The sequence below is a fragment of the Ochotona curzoniae genome, unplaced genomic scaffold, assembly GCF_017591425.1.
Source record: "Ochotona curzoniae isolate NIBS_2020 unplaced genomic scaffold, NIBS_Ocur_1.0 scaffold_2587, whole genome shotgun sequence".
Classification (NCBI taxonomy): Eukaryota; Metazoa; Chordata; class Mammalia; order Lagomorpha; family Ochotonidae; genus Ochotona; species Ochotona curzoniae.
Genome location: NW_024467096.1, coordinates 6809246 through 6833157, shown reverse-complemented (window position 1 = coordinate 6833157; position 23912 = coordinate 6809246). Strand labels below are relative to the sequence as shown.

The 23912-nt window shown below is 47.9% G+C and overlaps 1 protein-coding gene across 1 annotated transcript; it reads right to left on the bottom strand.

The window, feature by feature from the left end:
- Positions 1–1344: 1344 nt before the first annotated feature.
- On the bottom strand, positions 1345–20771 carry APOD (apolipoprotein D). Its single transcript, XM_041002843.1, has 5 exons — positions 20629–20771; positions 16318–16476; positions 9737–9858; positions 4089–4177; positions 1345–1826 (listed from the first exon to the last, which is right to left on the bottom strand). The coding sequence occupies exons 2-5, from the start codon at positions 16441–16443 to the stop codon at positions 1591–1593; spliced, it is 573 nt and encodes a 190-aa protein (XP_040858777.1). The 5' UTR covers positions 16444–16476; positions 20629–20771; the 3' UTR covers positions 1345–1590.
- Between the last annotated feature and the right edge of the window lie 3141 nt (positions 20772–23912).

The following is a 23912-nucleotide window of genomic DNA, read 5'->3' as shown; positions in this document are numbered from 1 at the left end:
ATCACGCCAGGCCCGAAGCTATCATTTTTAAAGTCATATTTAGTTAGTTGAAAATGATATGTATTCATGTTCTCAGAATTTTTGTAACCTTTAACATAAAGCATGAAAGATCCTCAAGTGTTCATGGAAATTAATACTTTATGTTCTTGCTTTAAAAAATCTAAAATCTAGGCCTGGTGTGGTAGCCTAGTGCTAAAGTCCTTACCTTGCAGGCACCAGAATCCCACATGGTTGACGGTTCTAATCTCAGCATCCCCACTTCCCATACAGCTCCCGGCTTGTGGTCTGGAAAAGCAGTCAAAGAAGGCCCAAAGCCTTGGGACCCTGCACCCGTGTGGAAAACCGGGAAGAGCTCCTGGCTCCTGGCTTCAGGTCGGCACAGCACCAGCCATTGTGGTCACTTGGGGAATGAATCATCGGACGGAAGGTCTTCCTCTCTGTCTCTCCTCCTCTCTATATATCTGCCTTTCCAATAAAAATAAATAAATCTTTAAAAAAAAAAGTAAAAGTCTAATCAAATAGTTAAAATTTCTATTTATTTCCCCAAACATTAGTGGACTATAAATAGCCTGTAAGCTAAAGTTAAATTACATGGGGTTAGTTCTAAAATATGATTTTAAACTCACAATGTAAATTAAAAAAAAAAAGAAAGAAAGAAAAATGAAATCCAGGGTGGTTCCTGAGCTCCTGTTTGTGCAGGGAAGAGGGGAACTTCACTCCTAGAGCCACAACAATAGCCCTGTGGTTACTTGTGTCTTGCAGCATTTGTTGAGCTGCCACTTTCTTAGAATTCCCTGGCACCCTCCACAGGCCCCCACCCTGCTGTGGACACCTTGGACATTGATGACATCTTTACTTGTTTGTCTCCAGTCTGTGAGAACCGGGGAGAACAGCAGAGGACATGGAAAAAATTTCAATATCTAGAATGCAGTTGGGTCTCAGTAAATGTCAGTTGAATCAAAGCAAACACCCTCCCCCATCGGAATAAGAAGAAATCATTGTCTTAACAACAGTCTCAATGGTTCCAGATTGTCTCTGCCACACAAAGACTGTGACAACCTCCTGAAAATAAAGTAAAAACTTCTTCAAGGAAAACTGCCCAACAAAGACTCCAAAACCCCAAATACCTCCTGCTAAAGGGGAATCTAGTACAGCATGGGCACCCAGGCTCAGGGCACCCAGAATATGTCTTTGCTGTTGGTTTTGATCTTCCAGGAATAGGACTGTTATCCTTACCCTAGCACAAGTCAGTGCTTTAGTGCTTTCCCAGCACACCTGGTTAAGGATTTATAAATAAAGCTTACAATGTGCAACTCACAATAATTGATGCAACTCAGAGTGTACGTGAGCACAGCAGGTCAGCAACAAGTTTATTGTAAGGCCAGCAAGATAACAAGGTGGGGCATGGCTGAATTTGAGCCAAGCTTTCTTGAATTCCCCCCCATTGGCTCCATTGCTGTTAAACCTCCCTTCTAGTAATTGCAACGGTTTATCTGGACCGTTGGTCTGTTGTTAGGAAGGGTAGAGTGGCATGGGGGAAAGCAAAGCAGAAGTGACGTGGAACAGGTGCAGCCTCTTCTTTGAGCCTTGCTACTTGAACTCAGGGCAGTTCATTTGATCGGTGACAGTCATCTTCTTAGTGCTGATGTTATTGGCAGTCAGGATTTCTTTCAGATGGGCCACTGTTTCTGGAGGGAGAGAACGGTTTCTGCCCAGGATCCAAACATAATCTATGTGGAAAAGCCAGATGATCGTGGTACAGGAGTACACGAGGGCATAATTCTCATAGTCGGTGGCCAGGACCCAGTATGGGGCCGTTGGCATCACTGAGAAAAGGAGAATGGCAGCATTAGGAGAGCCCAGGGCAAGAGAGAAACCCTGTCTTCAGATCTCTGGAAGTTCTCTTTCTTATAGACCCAACTCAGACATGTACAAGGAGTTTGAAAGATACTGAATCTATCTTTCCTGATGTGGATAGGGAGATAGTTGATGCTTTTGAAGGTTCAGCAGTGACGTTAAGAGGCAACCCAAGTTAAGAACCATTGTTATGGTCCTTGTCCTTTGTAGCAGGGGTTTTCCTTGGATAACTGCGAGTTTGGCTGAACTCTTGGACTGACAGACCCCACTCAGCACTTGTGCCCACAAGGGCATCACCAAGTGAAGAAGAGTGAAAATGTAAGGCCAGTGAGTGTGGCAAGACTTCTGAATCTCTACTACTCCACTTCTTTTAGGACCTGCATCATGAAGGAGGCAGAAGCTAAACTTTTGGTTCTTGTTTCTGTCTTTCTGAATGATCTTTGAAAATCCTTCCATTTTTGAGAACAGGGCAAGCCAGTTACAGCAAGTTATGAGTGCAGGAACAATGGATGTTCCTGCAAACATCCATTGACCAACATCTGTAATGTATTAAAAGCCAAGATTAACGGGGTCCTTGAGATAAGATGGAGGATTTATCTTCTCTATTTGAGTCTAAATCCTGTGAGCTTGACCTCCTCAGCTAAGGTTCAAGCTAAGGAAAACCCACAGCCCAGCCTTCAGTGGAAATTGCACCTAGGTAGGAGAAAGCTATGAGTCGATCTCCTAGGCATGAGAGAGATTTTGGGCACATATGCAATCTGTAGTGATTTTCTTTCCCAGCTTTTAAGCCTCCCACCTCCTCCACTCAAAAATAATCCTTATGTTTGTCAAATCAAAAGCAGAACTCAGCACTGTGGGTGATGTGAGAAGCCACTGGAGACAGTAGGCAATGAGTGAGTGGTTGGAGCTTGGCTGGGTTCTTGACACCCAGCTGGTTTACAGGACAACACAAGAGGGCTGGCTCGGATAACCAGCTACTATGGGCCTTTCTACCTCTGACTCTATAAATAGGGAAAGAGAAAAATGCCTGGCAGCAGTCTGGATGGATGCCGACACCGAGTGGAATGGCTGGCTCACCTTTATGGCCCTGCTGGTAGCCTGCCTGCCTGCCTCACTCACTGAGAGACAGAGAGAGAGATGGGAAGAGAGAGCGAGAGTGAGCTGTTACCCATCACTAATCTCTTCTCTGAAATCTAAAATTGCTTTGTGCATTCTCAGCGGAGTGAGTGATCCTGGATGAATATGTCTTCCACCTCTTCCAGCAGCCACGCTCTGGCCCTCCTGCACATTCCAGGCATCTGTTTCCTCTCACAAGGTCTATCTCTCAAAAGCAAATACCCACAGATGTTTCCTCTTAGTATGAAAAGCTTCCATCTCTTTCTTTATTATAAAATGTGAGTCTCTTTTGGCTTACAAAGGACTTGCAAGCCAACATGGCATTCCAGGCTCTCCCTAGTCTACTCCACACCACACTCTCACGTACCACGACTTTTTCCAGCCCTTTTCTTATGCCTTTCTCTCCTCTTGGAATACAAGAGTGGAGTGGCAGTGGGAGGAGCTGGAAGGGATTGCTCTCACAGTTGGTGACTTCAGTGTCATTCCTGCAGTTGGGGAGAAGGGCTCCCCAGCACTTCCATCATTAAAAAAATCTCACACTCCAAGCTAAATCTGCTAGTGTGTCTGCATTAGCCTTGGAAGTAAGATTTGGTACTTTCTCTGTTGCCAGTGTCCGTTCCTTGGTCAGCCCAGAACTCAGAGGTTCAATACCTGTTATAAAGTCTCTCTTAGAGTCTCCAACACAGTGAACAGACAGTGGCAGAGCCAGCACTCACACTAACCTTTGACCTCATCATCTCTTGCCTCTAGGTTTTTGCATGTCATGTGTTCTACCAGCTCGGGGACCCTCCGTTTCTACTGGGAAAACAGACTGGATGGAGTCTCTGATGACTCATGCCCATGTCCTTCCATTTGTGCCCCAAACACTGACTATAGTTTTATAGTAAATCTCCTGGCCAGTGGCCACACTGGGGTATATGATTCCTAAGGACAGGCTGGCTCTGCCGTGCTCATTTGTGGCATTCCCAGAAATGCCTCACCTGGTGGGAGGAAGGCTGGAGGTGCTCAACAACTGACCACTGTGTTGAATCATTCCAGATACGTTCAACCTCCAGCTCTAGCTCAGTTGGTTTGGCTTCTGTCATTAAAACCTCATGACGGGAGTGGATACTCACACTTGAAAAACTTCACTCCCAACTTGGCAGGCTCCAAGGGGTTATTCTGGGTGGCTTGGCCTTCAATTTGATTCACAGTTCCATCGGTTCTACGATGAGTTTAAAAAAAAAAGCAACAACAAAGAGAAAAATTAACCTGGAATCCTGGAAAGCCGAAAATCAGTGTGGGACATAGTAGTATTATAAATACTGATTGACTTAGTCTCTGCTCCTAGTTCCTGCCACACAATTCCTAAAACTCCCAGAATGTTCAGAGTGATGAGTGTGTCTTCTACGACAATGGGATGACTGGTGTGGTTGGGGACCCCTTCATAGCTCCAGGAAGTAGCCGAGGGCTGGGACTTTGAGCTCCATTTCCAATCTCTAGGGAAGGGAAAGAAGGTTAGTTGGTCACCAGTCACCAATGATTTAATTAGCCATTGCCTTACATCCTAAAGCCTTCACAAAAACCCCAAAGGATAGGAGTTGAAGTGCTTCTGGACTGCTGAATGTGTGGAAGCAGCAGGAGGGTGTGGTGTGCCTAAGTAGGATGTAGAAGCCCCTTCCCACACACTTTCCCCTGAGCATCTCCTCCATCCAAATCCTCTGTAATATATTTTACAATAATTGGGAAAATGTAAGCCTTCTCTGAGTTGCTTTAGAACATTGGCTGAACTCCAGGAAGGGGTGATGGGAACTTCAGTTTATAGATGATCTGACAAAAACACTGGTCATAGTCTAGGGGTTGCAATTGGCTTTTTTTGAAGGGAAGATAATCTTAAGGACACTAAATCCTTAACTTGTAGGCCTGACACTATCTGCAGGTGGATAGGGTCAGAACTGAGTAAGAGCATCCCCAATGATTTCTTCTGGAGAACTGCCTGTTGGTAGGGAGACATCTCCAGATGTCTCGTTGACAAGAGGTGAAGTGTTCTGCACTATGTTGGATATGTGAGAAACAAGACATTAGGGACTATGGCAGCCAACATTGTGACTTCTGGTGGGGGAGGCTCTCTAAGGTAGACCAGACTCTGCTCTTTGCTTAATGACTGACCCTGAAACCTAGATGGAGGAAGAGTTGCAGGGTACAAGCAGCAAATGCTCCAGGATTGCATGAAATGTGAAACCCTTGCCCTACAATGTTGTATCTTTTGATGGCCATGACCTAAAAAGTCATTTCTTCCTCCCAGGCTCCAATGAGAAAGTAAATAACTCAACACATGAAAAAAATTTACTTAAAAAAAAATGAGAAGGGAGGTGACTGTTTAGTTAGTGGTTAAACCTCCACTGAAGTACCTGGAGTTGATACCCAACTCTGGGTCCTGACTGCAACTTTCCACCAATGTAGGCCCTGGGAGGCAGTGGTAATGGCTCAGGTAATTGAGTTCCTGCCACTGAGTGGGAAACTTGGATTGAGTTCCTGGCCCTGTCTTTGGTCCAGCCCAGCCATGACTGCTGTGGGCATTTGAATCAGTAAATGTGAACTATCACTCTCTATTTGAAAGGCAAAATGACACAGAATGCAAGCCAGAAAGAACTTTTGGCCGCTGGCTCACTGCCCAGTCCTGGGGGTGGAGAGAGAGTGGGGTCCAGCCTGCAGGTTGTATTGATGGTCACCGCGATTATGGAGGAGGGCGGAGTTTGCATCAGACCCAAACCTCAGGATCTCAGGCCGGATCCTGAAGGGCGGTAGAGATCCGGCGCATCACCAGGGCAGCGGAGCCCTGATGGACCAGTGAAGAACTCAGGCCAGCATTTCCTAACCTAATAAGGACCAGAGCAGGACCTGCTGCAGCTTCCATGTCCTGCACGCTCCCTTGCACGCCTTTTCCTTCCCGCAGCTCCCCTCTTCCTCCCTGCCTCTGTTGCGTGGAGGAAACACCTGAAAACGGACTTCCCCTCAGTAAAGGCCGTTTTTTCAACAGTTGGCTGACAATTTTCTTTCCCTGGTGGTCGGTGAATCTGACATGTGTAAGTCTTACAAAAGCATTTACCTTGATTCTACCAAGGCAACCTCAGGCAGGAGTCAAATTTCAATTTTTAAGTTGATAATTTGGTATGGCCTGGAAACAATGTTGTGAATATCTAAATGACTCTTGGCAGAAAAAGGTTGCCCATCCCTGCCTCAAATGGCTGCAATAGCCAGAGCTGGGTGAGGCAGAAGCCAGGAGCCAAGGACGCTATCCTGCTCTCCCACATGGGTGGTGGGGGTGCAGGTACTTAGGCCATCCTGCACTGCCTTCTCAGGTGCATTAGCAGGAAGTTGGATTGAACATGAGTAGCTGGAACTTGAACCAACACTCTCACAGAAGATGCCAGCTTTGCAAGTGACAGCTTAACTTACTGTACCACAATACTGGTTCCCCTTCACTTCTTCTGCCCCCTTTGAATAAATCAGCAAACATTTTTTAAAAATGAGGAGCCCAAAGGAATAAAGACTGATGTTAACAGCAAAAATAATGCAAAATAAAGTCTGGAGAGACAAAAGTTTTCCCTCTTTTGGGCCTCAGTGACATCATCTGCCCCAACATGGGGCTTGAACATGGAAGCTCCTTTTAGGTATGCAAGCATCTCAGTGCAGGAGGGTTCGACACAGGCCTGGTAAAAACAGGGTGTGAAGGATTATTGCAGCGATTGTTAGGTGCACCTAGATGTCAGGGACATGTAGAGAAATGCACATCTCACATTCGGTCTTCTTTCTTAGTGGTATATGAAATGGTGATATGCCTTCAGAGTGAGGCTTAGATTGGAGGAAGTATTTATACCCTTTCAAAGAGACCTAGTCCATTTCAGAATAAGTCTCCCCATCCCATAAACCCAGGAGAAAGGTCTGGAAAAGGGGCCAGTGAAGGGGGGCGGTGCTTAGGTATTGGGATGTGATGCTCTTCCTAGGAAGTTTACAGAGGAGCTGCCTACCCATCAATCCTCAAATGGAACAGGCAAACAGGTACTGGAGAGATTGTATGTGCTAGAAAGTTGTGAGGTTGGTTTGGTGTGGAGGGTTAGGGGTAGTGGACCCTCTAGGAACCATCAGCAACAGGGGCAGGAGTGTGAGGAGTGACTCAAACATTTGCCCTGGAGACCCTCACCATTTGGGACTTAGTACAATTTTAAATGCCTGCTTCCTCTAGGTCTCAGTGTCCTTGAGATTTACGTGTCATTCAGGTTCAAATTTTGTGGTCTGCCAATCAGCTAGCTGTAACTTTGTAACCCTGTTCCCACCAATCCTCTGTAAGGTCATGGTGCTGTACTCAACAACCCTCTCCTAAAGCCTGCCCACCTACCAATTCCCTGCAGCTCCGACAATCTTATCCACCAATCCCGCATGGCCCTGTGATGCCTGCGCCTGGCCACAAAAAAGGCACATTCCGGTCTGAGTGTCTCTCTCTCCTTGGTGTATCGCCACTTCCCCTGCCCTGCTCTTCCACTGTCCTCCTTCATTTTGTCCCCGTCCACCACCCTTGCAACTCCTTTCTGCCCCTAGCCTGCTGGAATAAAATACCTCCTAGGTGCCTTGCTGCGTCTGATATTTTGGCTTATTGTGGCAAACTTATCCAAAAGAGAACTTAGCTACATGAAAGAACTAACAGGGAGGCTGAGGGAGGCTGAACGCTCCTGTCCTAGCTGCATCTTTGGTCAATTACCAGGTCACCTGGGACCATGCTTTACAATTTCACCTGCAATTCAGACATCTGGGTAAGATGGGCTGTCTCCTTCTCCACACAGTAACTTGGCCACAATTCAGATCCTGCCCTCTCCTCTTTCTCACCTCACCGACCATCACTTGCATTGTTCTCTAGAGCAATTTTCGGTCTCCATCTCTGATCACATGCCTTGTTAATGGGGAAGACACATTTTTATCTTCATGGACAGCAGGAGGTTAACAGTAACAGCTAACACTTACTAAGTGATTATTACACAGCAAACCCTGCTTTGCTAAGAGCTTCCCATGTGCTACCTTGTTTAACACTCAAAGGGCTCTGTGGAGGTGGAGTCTATTATCATCACCATTTTATAGATGAGAAATGCCCAGCTGGGTTCAGATTGTGATCCTGCACAATGCTATGCTCCACCTCAGAGCCCCTGCCGTGTTCTCCGCTCCTTCTGCAACCCCTCTAGAAGCAAGCACAAATGGTGCCATGTTCCTGAACTGACAAACTTGTTTTCCATGTGCCCCTGGGTCCAAAACTGGAGTAACCTTAGAGGTGGGGCAACCTAATACTTGAGAGACATGAAACAACATTCCTGCTCTGCCTCCCATAAGCAGGTGGGAGTGGGGTGGGAGTTTCAGGGGCTTCAGGGTTTGTGCCATCGTGTCACACTGACTGTTGGAATGGGGCAGCCTCTGCAGTGGGGTTGTATTGGCTTGGCTCTTGAAACTCCCCTGCAATCTGTCTGGACCCGCACAGATTCCCTGGGGTTCTGAACGCAGCTGGGTATTTTTCTAGGGATCTACAAGGTCTTTGTTTGACTTTGTCAGTTACTGGAGGGTCAGGTATCCCCTGCTGGGTTTTGGCTCACAGGAAGGCTCCAGAGGGAATGGTGGTGGCAAAGGGCCTCTCCCAACCCAGACATGCTAGTCGGTATCTCAGGGAGTTGAACACCATTCTCACACACTGTAGGGAACAGGAAGGACAATTTTCGACTCCAGGCTTCTTTCCATTTGATTTCTTTCTTTTACTTCTACCTGGGTCTGAACCTCATCTGTCATTCCTTCCAAGCTGTGTGACTGCTGGGCAAATTATTTTACCTCTATTTATCTCAGTGTCTTAGTCTACAAAATCAGAGTTAGTAATAACACCTGCCACAGGGTGCAAGGGTTAAATCAATATGTATTGGCTCACACACACACATATGCATACATACACACACAGGTGTGCGTGGTGGAGTGGTGCAGATGGAGAGGTCCCTTGCCAACTTAAAGGCGGGTTATGTTGCTGTTATCTTTGTTGATGAAAGGGAAGGAGGAAGGGGTTCTTTCCAGGCTTTTGGAAAGTTTCTGTTTACAAGATTAGAGCAGAAACATCTCTTTCCCACCTCTTGCCTCCTCGCCCCCTCTAGCCCAGGTGTGTCCGTGATTTCCTAATCTTTTACATAAACTTCATCAAAAAAGAAGAGCATGGGTTTGCTTGTCCGTGTGTAATCTTTGACTTATGTGTTAACATTGGAAGCCCTCAGTAATGGAAACATGTAGTTCTCCAGGACACCGTAACATGTACCTATTGGGTTATTGCTTGGAAAAGCAGAGGTGAGGCCACCTGGAAATGAGGTCACCTACTGTGAAAGGCAATGAGCTTCCAGTTTCCAGAAGCCTCTGGCAAGGCCAGGTACCCCCTAACAGTCATTGGTACAGAAGGAACTTCTGTCTTGGTTTAAGGTCACAACAAGGGACTCCCTAAAGTCCTTAGCTAACAGAGTAACTAACTGTATTGTTGGCAGGGAACCGCCAGGATGGGCCACCGTGGAGTGCCCCTGTATGACTCACCGGGTCTGGTAGGCAAAAAGTGCCCAACAAATGAGTGCAGGAATGAGTGTCTAGAGCCCCACTGCCCTGTCTCGTTTTTGGTGCCTGCAGTGAGCAGCTGTGGGGACCCAGCAGATGCGCTGGGCTCCATGCTCCATGCTCCACACTCTGTGCCTGGCTCTGGGCCACGGGTACAGCCACTCACCTCAGTTCCTGATTCAGCACTTTGATGTTTCCGCTCTCCATTAGCGAGTAGTTGGCTTGGATGCAGTTTCCCTTCTCAAAGCTCACGGGGATCTTCTCAATTTCATACCATTTTCCAAGATACTGCAGAGACAACAATAGGCAGAGCTAGCCTTGTGTTGGCCGGGAACCTATAGCCTCTTCCCCATTGTGATATATGAGAAGCAGGGCTTCCCTGGGGAAACCAGGGGCAGCTTGTAAGGCTTCCTTCCTGGCATTCACTGAGCACCATGCCAAGTTCATGGCCAATAAATAAATCAGATGTATGAGTATGGGTTGAGTACCACATTCAATTCCTAAGGCTGCAACTGTGCAGAGGGGCAAGCAGAAGGACATACTCAGGCCTCCTTCCATGCACTCCTCCCATAGAGACCAATTTACAATGTCTGAAAAAGGCAGCTTGTTAGCATCTAGCAAGATAGAAAATCCAGACTGTGTGTCCCAGAAATTCTACTTCTGAGAATGTTACCTCTTGACAAATGAAATGATGCAGGATCAGGTGATATGTTATAGGACTGTCGGTAACAACAGAAGACTGAAACCCAACTAAGTAAGATCAGGAGGGACCTGGGCAAATGAATGCTGGTATAGTCAGACAATGGAGTTGCAGGTATCCTCTTTTTTTTTTTTTTAATAATCTTAGTTTATTAGGGTACAAAGGGTCACGGGCTACAGGGTGAAAGTGGGTAATATCATTGTTTCCACACTAATATAATCATTTTGCCCTGTATCTGGGGCTAGGGAAGTAACAAAGGGAAAAGCCCTACCCTACCTCCCACCCATCCCCGATCCCCAACATGAGGCACTCTCCAAAGGTCCTGCTCAAACAGTTTTGATAGTTCATCAGTTCTGGATTGCTGCCAATGTCACCGTCCCAACCGCAATGAAATCTATTCAGAGTCCACTGGCTGACAGTCTCTTGATGGTTGGGGTTCCAAGATCAGCTGTTCAGTTGGAGAAATATCCAAAGAAACTTCATCTGAGTTGATCCCAGATCTGATTCTTGAGTGAGTTTGCTAGTACATACTCCAACACTGTTCGTCACACCAATCAGCTTATGCATATGCTGGTCGTTGCGATTGCTGGGTCCGTTCGGCTTCCAGCCCTGTCTTCCTTGTGAACCAATGGGTGTTGTAGTCCAGCTCGATTCTACCCACTTCATACTCGGTCTTCATGCAAACCAGTTAGAGCTGCAGCCAAGTTGGGGCGACTCCCCAAAACCTCTACCAGTTCTGCCCTGGTTCCCATGCTTGCCAGTATGCACCGCAGGCTTGTCCAGTCTGTCCCACATCCCATTTAGCTCTCACACACGTCAATGGACATTGAAGCCTGGTTCAACCCAACCAACCTATTATCCAGCCCATACACCCACTGGCAGGTGCCTTTCTGTCTAGCCCCCCCTGCTCCTAGCCTGGGTTTCGTGCTGTCCAGTGAGAGTGGTAACCCTGAGGGAGGTGCCCACTATTTCCCTACTAGGCCACACCCACTCCCAGAGTATGCAGTCTCCAGGTGGTTTTGGTATTTGACTTGACAGAATTAGCTCCCAGTACCAGCCTCTGCCAACTAATGCTGTGGCTAAGCCCAAACACCCCTCAACCCACTCTAATTTTAACTCGCACAAGTCAGAACAGTCAGCTCACCGTGAGGCCCACAGGTGCTATAGCCCTGCCTAGTCTGAACTGCCCCCATCCGTATTCACACTTTCCAATGGAAGTAGTTATCCAGCAGGGGTGCCCACGTTCCCCTGTTGGCTTTGCCTCCGCCCCGATTGTCACATGTGCTGTTTGTGAGCTGCAGCCACATCTGGTACGGCTCATCTCACCTTGGCATTACTTGTTGTGTACTGGTATGTGTTGCAACCGAACCTGGCTCGACCCACACTCTGTTCTGGTGCTCGAATTCACCAGAAGGTAATGTGAACAGATTCAGGCTGGTCTGTCCCCAACCCATGCCATGTGTATGCCAGTGGGTAATTTTCACTGTCTGTTCTGAGTTGTTCCCTATTGTGCTTCTTGCGCTTACCTGCATGGGACTGTGTCCTGCCAGAGAAGTTGCCCATCCTCCACCAGAACCTCTCCCAATGCCAGTTTTCGCGCATACCAATGGGTCCATGAGCCAGCACTACTCAGTTCGCCTCCTATCCTAGGTGGAACAGTGGCTTTTCCTGACTGGCCTTTGACCCAAGCTGGTTCTTGTTGTTGGATATTTCAACCCAGCCATGGCTCTTCCATAGCCCCACACAGCTCACACATGGTTCAGTAAGGGCTGAGACCTAGCCTAGTCCGTCACACATCTCTCCCCGGTCCTCCAGAGCACCAGATGGTGTTGGAATCTGGCCTGGCTTGGTGCTTCCTGTCCCAGTCCACACTTGTGCCACACTTGTCCACACTTGAGATTACAATCGTATCCTGATCAGAATGCAGCCTCAGTTCCAGCCCATGCGTTCCTTGGTGGGAAACTCAACCCAGCTAGGGTGTCCTGTTATTTCCCCAACCGGGCCTCTTCCCTGCCATAGAGCAGGTGTAGGCCGGTGGTTGTTCTGTCTCCGCTTGGCAGAGCCCCTCAGTTGTCCTGGCCCCTTGAATGCTGTGGCTTAGTGCCTCTGCCTCACGCAGATCAGTATGTGCAAGGACCTACATGGCATGAGCTGTGCTCCAACCTGATTTCTGTTGTTTCTTGTGAGTTAAGGTTTGTTCAGCCCTGCCCACTCTGCCCCCTTCCATTGGCAGCCCGGCCCACCCCACATCCTGTTTAAAGATGCACATTTGGGTGCTGCTGCCTTGACCTACCCTGACTATTGTGGATTCCTTTACCCATGAGTGAGGGCAGGTGGCGTGGTCACATCTAGCTTTGACCATTGCAACCCCAGCTTGCGAGCTAACCCGGGGGACTTGTATTCCAAAGGGTTGGGCCCACACAACCCCACAGAGTCTACCCCCAGCCCAAGTTCTCTTGCGTGCTGGATAATGTCTTGATCCTGCCAAATGTGACCACTCCACAACTCCAACACTCAGTCAGGCAATGGTACCCAACACTGCCAAAGAGGCCCCCATCCATAGCTTCGGTGTGGGCTAGTGTGTGGCGATCAGTAGGTATCCTCTTTAAAAGAGGTATTTGAGGGACCTGGTTCAATAGCCTAGTGGCTGAATCTTCCCCTTGCATATACCGGGATCCCATATGGGCACCAGTTCATTTCCTGCCTGCTCCATTTCTCTTCCAGCTCCCTGCTTGTGGCCTGGGAAAGCAGTAGATGATGGCCCAAAGCCTTGGGATCCTGTACTTGCTTGGGAGACCTGGAAGAGGCTCCTGGCTCCTGGCTTCGGATCAGCCCAGCTCTAGTCTTTTGCAGCTACTTGGGGAGTGAACCAGTGGCTGGAAGATCTTTCTTTCTGTAAATCTGCATTTCCAGTAAAAATGAATAATTTTCTTTTTAAAAGAGGCGTTTAAGAGAGCGAGCAAACAGGGATAGGGTTGCTTTAGTCACAAAGACGCAGCCATGTTTCCGACCACACGTTTCTCACTCATTTACTAAGACACAACTCTCAATGAAAACCACTAGAATATGCCAGTGCTGTGATGCAACCAACAGAATATGCTGCTGCTTGTGGCTTGGGCATCCCATACTGAGTGCCAGAGAAATCCAGAATATAAAGAACTGCCACATTTCTGTTATAAAGATAAGTTGCCCAATTAAAAGATGAGCAAAGGGAGCCAGTGCTGGGGTGTAGTGGGTTAAGCTATTGTTAATTTGAGTCTTGGCCATTCTACTTCCAAATGAGTTCTCTGCCTGTGGGCCCACAAAAGCAGAAAAAGAAGGCCCATTTATATGGACTCCCCTACCACTCATCACGTGAGAGAACTGAATGGAGTCCTTGGCTTCATCCTGACCCAGCCTGGGCCATCGCAGCCATTTGGGGAATGGACTAGCAAATAGACAATCTCTCTCTTCCTTTCTGTAACTTCACCTTTCAAATAATTAAAATAGCTTTTTTTTTTTTTAAGTGAAAAAAGATGGGCCAAGGATTTGAATGGAAAACATACACGTAGTCAATAAGCATATTAAAAGATGTTTTAACACTTGTCACCATTATAGAAATGCAAACCAAAACCACAAGGAGGCACCACTTCACATCCACTAAAATTGGTTATAAACAAAAAGACAGCAATAACAATGGCTAGACACAAAGATATGGAGAAATTGGAATTGTACTGCTGGTAGGAATGTAAACTGGTGCACACTGGTAAAGTCTAGCAGTTTCTCAAAGGGATAAAAATGGAGTTATAACTTCAGCAATTCCACTCGTCTCTGTATCATCAGGAGAACTGAAAAGGTTTGTCACCACTTTCTACAAAAATTTGAACATAAACATTCATAGCAACAGTATTAGCCCTAACACTAAAAAAGTGATAACAACACAAAAGATGAATAAAACAGCAGAATCCATCCAGTAGATCATTGTTTGGCCTTAAAATGGCATAGAATGCTGAGGTATATTTAACATGGACAGACCTTAAAGTATTATGTTCAGTCCAAGAAGCTGGACACAAAAGGCCAAGTTCATGGAAATGGAAAGGAGAGGATTGATTGCTTAGGGCTGGAAGCCAGTAGCTGTTAATGGTGTAGGTTTTCTTCTCTTCGTGAGGTGATAAAAATGTGTGAAAATTGATTGTGGTGGACCCGGTGGCTAAAGTCCTCGCCTTGCAAGCGCTGGGATCCCATATGGGCACAGGTTCTAATCCCGGCAGCCCCACTTCCCATCCAGCTCCCTGCTTGTGGCCTGGGAAACTAGTGGAGGACCACCCAAAGCCTTGGGACCCTGCGTCCGTATGGGAGCCATGGAAGACTCCTGGCTCCTGGCTTCGGATTGACGCAACTTTGGCTGTTGCGGCCGCTTGGGGAGTGAATCATTGGACAGAAGATCTTTCTCTCTGTCTCTCTTCCTCTCTGTATATCTGTCTTTTCAATAATAATAAATAAATCTTTTTAAAAAATTGTGTAATGTTTGCACAATTGTGACTGCTAAAAACCACTAAAAATGAGAAACCACTTTAAATATGGCAATGATACAGTGTATGAACCACATTTTGATAAAGCTTTTACTTAAGATTCATTTCTTCTATTATTAATTTATTATTCTCTATTTGAAAGGCAGAGTGACAGAGAGAATGGCCACAAACAACTGGATCTAGGCCAGGTCAAAGTTGGGACCCCAGCAACTGGGCTGCTTTCTGCTGCTGTCCTTGCCACGTAAGTTGGAAGTCAACTAGTTGGGACCTGGGCCAGCACTCCCATACTGCGTGCTGACATCACAAACTCCAGCTTAATAACCCACTGAACCACAATAGTGGCACGTGCTATTTTAAAAATCTTGCTTTGGTTCTCAAGGGACTTTTGTAAATGCAGATCAATTATAATTTCCAAAGTGTTTGGAAGTTTTACCCTAAAAGTAAAATGTGACCCATGTTCCCTGATCTTTCCTGTAATGTCCCATGTGCTCTGCGAGGAGTAGTGACTGGACCTCAGGGCCAGCCGGTGATGGCATCAAGTACTTGGACCTCTGCCACATGCCTGAGAGACCTGGATGGAGTTCCTGGCTCCTGGCTTCAGCCTGGCCCAGCACCAGCTGTTGTAAGCATTTGGAGTATAACCCAGGGGACAGAAGATTGATCTCGCTCTCTCTTTCTCATTCTACCTTTCAAATGCCTAAAAATAAACCTTGACAACCCTCCCCCCTCCACATCCACACACAGAGGAATCCTTCTAGTTAGGAGAAAATGTCTTTAAGGTAAGACCCCAGGCCTCAGGCAGCTGAGGCAGTAACCCTGAGTGATGCCAAATACCTGCCCCTGTCTGCTGCCTCCTCCTTTTCCTCCCTCCCAATCCCAGGAAGAACAGCTGTTTTGGGGAGAGCTGGTTATATGGATCATTTTTAGGGCAGGTGCAGCAAAGCCCCGACTCCAGAGGGGTGAGGGAGGGTGGTGCTGGCCTTAGCTAGGGTCTTGTCAGAGCAGTGCTGGGGCACTCTGCAAGCCTGGGAAGTCTCTTCTTGCACCCCACGCCGGTTGGCTGGCTGTCCTTCCTGCAGAAGGAGGGCCATTGGCTTCTCTGTATTTGGGTGGTGTAGGCTTGCAAGTTCACCTCCTCCACTGTACCCAATTCCCACAGGCTACAGGCTTACTTCCCAAGCTCAGCCCGGGCCTGGCCGGTGCACAGGAGTCCCCAGGCCAGCTGGCGCCTCAAGGGCTTTACTTGTGTGTCCTGCAGATCTCCCCAAGTTCCAACCCAGACCACATGCACTGCTAGTTCGCATCCCCTTATTGCGTCCCAGTCGTGCCCTCTCACTTTCCCACCTGCCTGGCTGGCTCCTGCCCAGGTCACTTGGCACATATCCTCTTGCCCTTGGTCCTCACCTCCGGGTCTGGAGACCCCAAGCAAGGTAAACAGGGGTCCCCAGGCTTGCTGGGAGATCAGAGAGAACTGTATCAGTGAGCCTCGCAGGATACTTGTGATGGTAGAACAGACAGGGTAACCTCTCACCTCACCTTGTGCACATCAAAATTCTCCTGCACCGGAGGGTTTGGACACTTCCCCATGTGGAATGCCTGCCCCTCTGCCAGGGCAAACAGGCCGGCCAAGGAGGGGAGCAGCAGCAGGAGCATTGGCGCCATTTGAGGGCTGGGCAGAGCACTGGGAACCTGGAGCTGCGGAAACAAAGAAGATGGAATGGTTCTGACCCCTCTGTGGATACCCAGCCCCAGGTCCCCATGCACTCAGCCCACCCTCTCCACGATGGAGATCCCTCCCTCTCAGGGGACACTTATTGCTAGTGCCACTGCCTGGCCTCCCCTAAGGTGCTGTTGTATCCAGGCAAGCCAATATATAGGAGCAACACCCCCTGATAAATATTTGAAAGTCCTTTATGGTCGCAGGTGGAAAATGGGCTCATGCCCTAAATATCTTTCAATATCAAATTACACAACAGTGGGATTTATAAAAGCAAACAAAACAAATCAAAAAACACAAATTGAGAGGGCCCCAGGAGGAGTGAGCTAATGCAGAACTACATTAGGGATGAAAAATGTTGCAAACTTGATGCTTTGTTGCTGTATCAGGTCAAAACCATTTTTCTCCTGGTCATGCTTAATCAGCCTAGCTAGGAATTCGTGCATCCTTACCAAACAGGAAGTGGTTTTCTCAAATGGATTACAATCTCACAAGTCACTGAAGAAGGACAAGGGGGTGGTACCTCACCTAAGCTGGAGCCCAGCTCAATATGGAGTCCCTCGTGTCAAGCCTGTTCTTCCAGCACCCTCTGTGAGGTTTCAGAGCGATCTTGGACTTGATTCCGTGCCCTCTTACCCCCCATGGGCCTGGATCTCCTGAGATTCAGACTTGAGGACCTTGGACTGTCAGGCTCAGAAAAACAACAGGAACAGCGTGGGCAAGGGGCAGGCAAAGGGGGCGAGGGTGGCCCTGCCACAGGCTGACGGGAGCAAGGGTAACACACAGAAGCATGCACAACTGTAACATCTTGCAACTTCTGAAGGAAAAGGTCTTCCACTTCTCCCCCAGTACACCCCAGCCTCCATCTTGCTGGGCTGTTTGGAAAGCTAGGGGTAGGCTTGAGAACGGGGAGCAGGATGTATGTGTGCAGGGTGACCCTAAATAGATCCCAGTTCTGGCTGAGATGCATAATAGGTGTGACTGGGTCCCTTCGTGCCTTAGTCTCCTTGTCTGCTAAGTGGGAGCAGCACACTTGTCAGTCTCTAGGAGCCTTCCAAGAGCCGACAGAGTGCATCACACAGCATCAGACAGTGAGCATTCAGGGAGCAGTAGCTATTCTCATTGCAGAAAGCAGAACCATGGTATCATTGCATTTCCTGAATCTCCATTCACTTTTGCCGTCCCACAGAGGGCATTTTCCATAGACATCACACGTCCCACCAGGAAAGGACCATCAGCTGATAGATAAAGGTGCAGCAAGTACGCCAACCCAGAGGGTCCTGTACCTGCGTTGGCCAGCTCTGAGGAATGGCAGTGGGCTGGCGATGAGCGGGGACCAAGGCTGCCCTGTGGGATGGCCAGCCTAGAACTCCTGGGGCTTCTCCCTGCTGCCGCCTCTGGCTTGCCTGCAGTCAGCTCCCGTCCTTGTGGCTGCTTTGCCTGTGAGTGCCATGAGCTATTTCCAGCTCCTTGCTTTTCTCGCCATGATGATGATGACTGAGTCAACACATGCAAAATGTTCTCAGATCTGAGCACTGAAAAGGCTGTGTCATAACAGGAATAATTATAGCTGCTTCATTATGAGCCTTGAAACCTCCAAATAACTTTAATAATCAATAGCTTGTCTTCTGGAGGCTTCGTTGCCTGGTGTTCAAAAGAACAGTTATGTAATGTGTGATAGCTACCAGCTGGGGCGGGCGGGTGGGGGGCAATTACCTCCACCCACCACCTCGGGTAAGTCAGAGTGGGACCACCTTGCTTATTCCAGGGAGCTCCTTGTCCCCATTCGTGCCTACCTCCTGTCTTTTAACCTTTCCTGGGGTGATGGATTTATAGAACTGCAACCCAAACTTATAACAATCTGTGTTTGTCTTCAAGAGACATTCAGAACCTTGGGAGCTTATCTCAGGAGGTCCAAGACCAAGGCCTTACACAGAGGACCAAACTTGAGGTCTGTACTGCAGGATCTCCAAAGTGGATAGGACCTTGGGGGGGCACCTAGCCAACCCCACACTTCTTCCAAGGTTGCAGAGGGAGACACTGAGGCCACGACAGGGGCCTCCTAGCCAGCTTCCTGTCTGTAGCACCCCAGACCGCAGGTTATCTCCTACACACAACTCCATTCACGAAACACCTGCTGGGCCTGGAGCAGTGGCCTAGTGGCTAAAGCCTTCACCTGTAGGCACTGGGATCCCATATGGGCACCAGTTCTAATCCCAGGAGCCCCACTTCCTATCCCTGCTCCCATGCTTGTGGCCTGGGAAAGCAGTGGAGGATGGCCCAAAGCCTTGGGACCCTGCACCCATGTGGGAGACCTGGAAGAGGCTCTGGGCTCCTGCTTTTGATTGGCACAGCACCAGTCGTTACAGTCACTTGGAGAGTGAGTCATCAGACGGAAGATCTTTCTCTCTGTCCTCCTCTCTGTATATCTGTCTTTCTAATAAAAATAAATCTTAAAAAAAAAAAAAACAAGAAACACCTGCTCTGGTGACCTGATGAGTCTGGCATCACCATGTTACAACTAGAACAAAAGGCAGTAGTACATGTGATTCTGACAAATGACTTGCGACAAAGCGTTCCTGGTGGACTGGCACATACTCTTTAGTGCTGTGGGAGGATTTCAGAACAAGGCTAATTCCTATTGCTTGTATCTATTCCAGAGATGTCTCTAGGTCACAGAAGTTAAATTCCGACAGTCAAAACCCTTGTGAGAGCCCAGTACAATAGCCTAGTGGCTAAAATCCTTGTCTTGCTTGCGCCGGGATCCCATATGGGATTCTAATTCCAGCTGCTCCACTTCCCTTCCAGCTCCCTGCTTGTGGCCTGGGAAAGCAGAAGAGGATGGCCCAAAGCCTTGAGACCCTATACCTACGTAGGAGACATGGAGGAAGCTCCTGACTCCAACTATTGTGGCCACTTGGGGAATGAAGCAGCAGATGGAAGATCTTTCTGTCTCCTTCTCTATGTAAATCTAACTTTCCAACAATAAATAAGTAAATCATTAAAATCAAACAAAAGAAAACAAAACCCCTTGTGAGACACGGGTTGATAACATCCACGGCATTCCTTAATGCCCCTTCACTTTGGGGTTTGCCCTACACTTCCTAAGCATCTTATTAAGGTATGCCCATGACCTTGGGTAAAATATAGATTATGGCATGCACTTGCATTTGTTGCTTCAGATACCAATAGGAAGGTTTTATCCAATGAGAATTTTTAAGTACTTTAAAAAGGAGATGAATACCACCTTAAATTGGACATTAAATAGTTAAAAAGCGATTCTACTTTGGCAACAGTGCATCCACCATGGACCAGGCACGCTGCATGAGCTTCCCTCTGCTTACAGTCATGGAGCTTCCTCCCAGAGAAGCTGTGACCTCCCAGTTTAGAGTGTGTCCCACCCTGAATCTCCACACTACCGGACCTGGAAATGCTCCTCGGGGACATTGTGTTTGTCCTAGCAAAGACAATTTCACAGGTCCCTTCCTGGTAAACTGTAGAGCCAGGATTTAAGCTCAGGTCTCCCAAGAGTCCTGGAGAAGCAGGACACAAATCTAGCGGGACTAAATTTGCAGCTTGCACATAACAAAATAAGATATGTTGCCACAGGGAAACAGAGCTTAAAAACAAAGCAAAACAACCTATTGAGCCCCTGACTCTAACAAGAAGCATAACTTTGGAAGAAAGCATTTCTATGCCATATCATTAAATGTGTTTTCCATTCACGCGATTAGTTCTAGGCTGCACTTCATTTCACTGCACAGTTGGACAACTCCCTGAGAACCCCTCTAGGGTGGTACTGGGACATGGAAAATTGTCTCGTTGTTTCATTTGCTTGGGGGAAGGCAGAGTGTACACAGAAAATTTTGGAAGTAAGTCAGTGTTGACGTGGATCTGACTCAAGGTCTGTGAAGCTTCCCATAGCTGTTCTCACCTGAACAACAGCACTCGCAGTACCTACCTTGTTAGTCAGTTTTAGGAGCAAAATGAAACCAAGTTTGTGAAGCTACCTCTCAAGCCCTCAATAGGAGGTTGTTATTATTTTTAGCCAAATGGAAGCAACAGAAGTTCAACCATCTCTGTTTGAAGCATTATTTATAAGCAATAAAAAAATGAACTATAGTACGTACCTTTTCCCCAAGATAAAGGCAGGGTCCACACACAGATTTTTCCAACCCAAGATACCTCTCATGGAGACCGGCAGCTCCGGAGTTGTTTTATAAGCGTGATCATTAGTGCTTAATTCTCATGCATGCCACACCCCCTGGCGTCCAGAGAGCTGGCCTAAAAGCCCAGCTCTGTATGAAACACAAAGATGGTATGTGGTGTCCATCCCCCGCCCTGCCAATTTCCTTCACAGCTGCCCTGGAAAGAAGGAACAAGGATATATTGTCTGTGTACAACGGAGACAGGGAGAGAGAATGACAGAGGAAGCAATATTTTAATCCAAAACATCTTTTTTTTTTACTATGTGGATTTTTCTAGTTTATTTTTTCCAGTCAGATGCCCTTTTTAAATTCCAGCAAGATGAGTTGCACTATGTTTTCAAACATCTGGCAAATACTGTTTTCAATTTTGGGTAAATGCAAAATCAACAAGCCTACTTCTGAATATAGACCATGGCCTCGATCCACCCCACATGGTGCCTGGACTGCAGCGGGGTTTGGTAGCAGAGAACAGTAGGGATCAGAATGGCTTTTGAGCAGAGTCCTGGGCAAGCCCTCCACATCCCTAAGTCTTAGCAGCTTCACTGTAATGAAGTAGGTATTGACACTTTTGTCCTCACCTGGAGTGGCCATGGGAGGGAAAACCAGTTCTATGATGTTGAGAAAGCCAGAAATGTCTTCAGCAGCTCCTCTCCGGGTGTGCTGGCCGGGATAAGGGTGCAGGGGGAGCAGTGTTGGTGCAGACACATACTGACATCGTGCAGGGCAGAAGAACAATCTCAGGACAGGAGAGTAGGAACATGGAAGAGCACAGGGTATGTTCCAGATCCACGTTAGCAACCCTGCCTTGGAGGATGCCCAAGAGACTGACTCAACAGGCCTGGTGAACTTCCCAGCCTTGATTGGTACAACCTGTCAGCTGTTCACATTCACCAACCAGAGAACTATTTACCACATCTCGGGCCTCACTGGGATCTGTGACCACACCTATAGGTTCAGCTCTAGAGAGAGAGCCTCTCAGACTATACTTGCTTCTAACTCATAGAGCTCTCTTGTGTTGAATAGAAACCCCCCAACCCCCCCGCCACCTCCCCTGTTCTTGGAGAACTCTTGCTTTCCTGGGCATCTGAAGTTTCAGAGCAGTCCAGCGCTAGGGACAAACTGTGCTGTGGAGGGTCACTGGTGGGCAGGTGAGGAAGGCAGGGTTTAGTGTCTGAGCAACAAGCAGCAGGTAGCCAACCTGGCTGGAGAACCAGGAAAGTTGAACTGTGCTCTCATTGGTGTCACAACCAACTGGGCCACAGTCTGTCTTCATGTAATGTGGATGTCCTATAAGGTCATTATCATGCTACATGTCACACCAAGGGAGTGAGTCAGTGAGATTCTCCCAAGCGCCTGATTAAAGACTTCTCTTGTGTGAAGCCCAGGTGACTTGCCACTTGCCTTGTATTACACTCGTTCTACTAAGTCAAATTCCCATCCTTTCTTGGCATTTGAAAGTCCTGTGACTAGGATGTGACACCTGGTCTGGAAGAAAGGCACGTTGCCAGCAGGTCAGGGGAGTCTAAGAGAGACAGAGAGCCGGGGAAGCATGGAAACTGTGGCAGCCTTAATCAACTCAGCCAGCACCTTTCAGAGTTAGAAGCCCACCTGCTGTGCTTCAGTTCCCAAACCACCCACCCCTTCTGGGGCTGTGTCTCCAGTGTTTCCGCCCATGCAATCTACAGGAGGAAGGAGACCGAGAAAAAGAGAAAGAGAGAACTTGAGGAAGGAGGGCAGGTGGGAAAGGGGCTTCCAGCCCAGCACGAGGAGGAGACCACACACGTCAGATGCTGTTGTCTTTAGATGAAATCATTTACCTTAAACAAGCAATGCAAAACACAAGTTCTTCCCCTTTCTGCTTTTTCCTTAGCCTGGTGGGATTAATAATAGTTGTGTAATCCACTGTGTGGTTATTGAGTTTATAGTCACAAAGGAACTGTAAGGAAGCCAACAGACACACACTGCCCAGGGCAGGATCTGGAGGTTTTGCAAATTCCAAACTGTGTGGCCAGTGAACTCAAGTAACCCAGCAGCAGGCTGCAGAGCACAGCTCATACTCCCAGTGCAGCCTGAGTTCACGCTGTTGTCCCGACCCCAGGAGGATTTCCCGTGTGTGCTGTTCTCAGGGTCTTACCCCACAAGCTCGTCCTGTACTCAGTAGGGTGGACATGAGGTGAACAGGGTGGCCTGCCCTCCCTGCACAGAGTGACCACAGTGAGGACTGGGAATGGCTCATGTTGCTGTGGAGGAGCTTATTGTATGACACAAACAGGCTGATGGAGTCTCCCAAACTGGAGGGATTTGGGTATGTGTTGTGTGTGTGTGTGTGTGTGTGTGTGTGTGTGTGTGTGTGTGTGCATGTATGTGTATGTGTATGTGTATGTGTTATGGGGGTGCTAGTCACCTGAGGCTTGGATCACTTGGACTCAGGAGTAAAGCAGCATTTCATGATGGGCCTTGAGGGCTTGGTCAGAACCCGGTTTCTGGGTTGGTTTTGAATGTGGTTCAGAACAAGGCTGCCTTCCGTGCTCAGGGTCTGCATGTTTGGATGCGTGGGAGTGGTGGCAGAGGGCAGGGAGCAGTCTGTACTCTGAGCTTCCATTGCTCAGCAGGACCTGGGCTACAGCCCCAGAACTAGGGCATACAGCGAGTAACACCTGGGAGAGGAGGACCAGAGGAAGACCAAGCTGAAACTTATCAGACCAAGCTTGCCTCACATGGGCATTCTGTGTTTCCTAGCGATCTGCTCAGTCCGAAGGATTCAGGTGGGGCTGACTTAGCCCCATCGCTGTAGGTAAAACAACACCTGTGCAGTAGACTTAGACTCCTAATGAAAACTTTTCCACACATTTGCAAGCAAAAAAAACCCAGCAGCAATGGGCCTTGTCAGGATTAAAACAACCACAGTCCCTGCTCCCAATGCTGAATAATGTTCCAACCACGACAGCTGTTACCTTGCATGCTGTTGCCTTTATGTCAAGATAAGGACTCCAACCCCTACCCTGAGTGCTGGCTTTTGCAAGGCTTCTGTAGTGTTCTCTGCACACCTTGTTTCATCCCAAGTCTCTACTCATGTGTACCAGTGAGCTAAGCAGGGGAGCCTGGCTGGTAGGCAAAAAGGGGGGATGCCCACAGCAGCAGTGCTCGGAAGCAGGTTCATCCTTTCAGAGTTACTTTCTTTGTCAAGGATGAAACAAAATGAACTT

Bases quoted from the DNA above. Each gene is read 5' to 3' on its own strand.
- APOD (XM_041002843.1), bottom strand. From the start codon at position 16,443: ATGGCGCCAATGCTCCTGCTGCTGCTCCCCTCCTTGGCCGGCCTGTTT. The intron at 4,178-9,736 runs GTGAGTGGCTGT...AACTCATCGTAG, and splicing joins GTGCTGAATCAGGAACTGAG to AACCGATGGAACTGTGAATC. The intron at 1,827-4,088 runs GTGAGTATCCAC...TCCTTTTCTCAG, and splicing joins GGGAGTGAAGTTTTTCAAGT to TGATGCCAACGGCCCCATAC.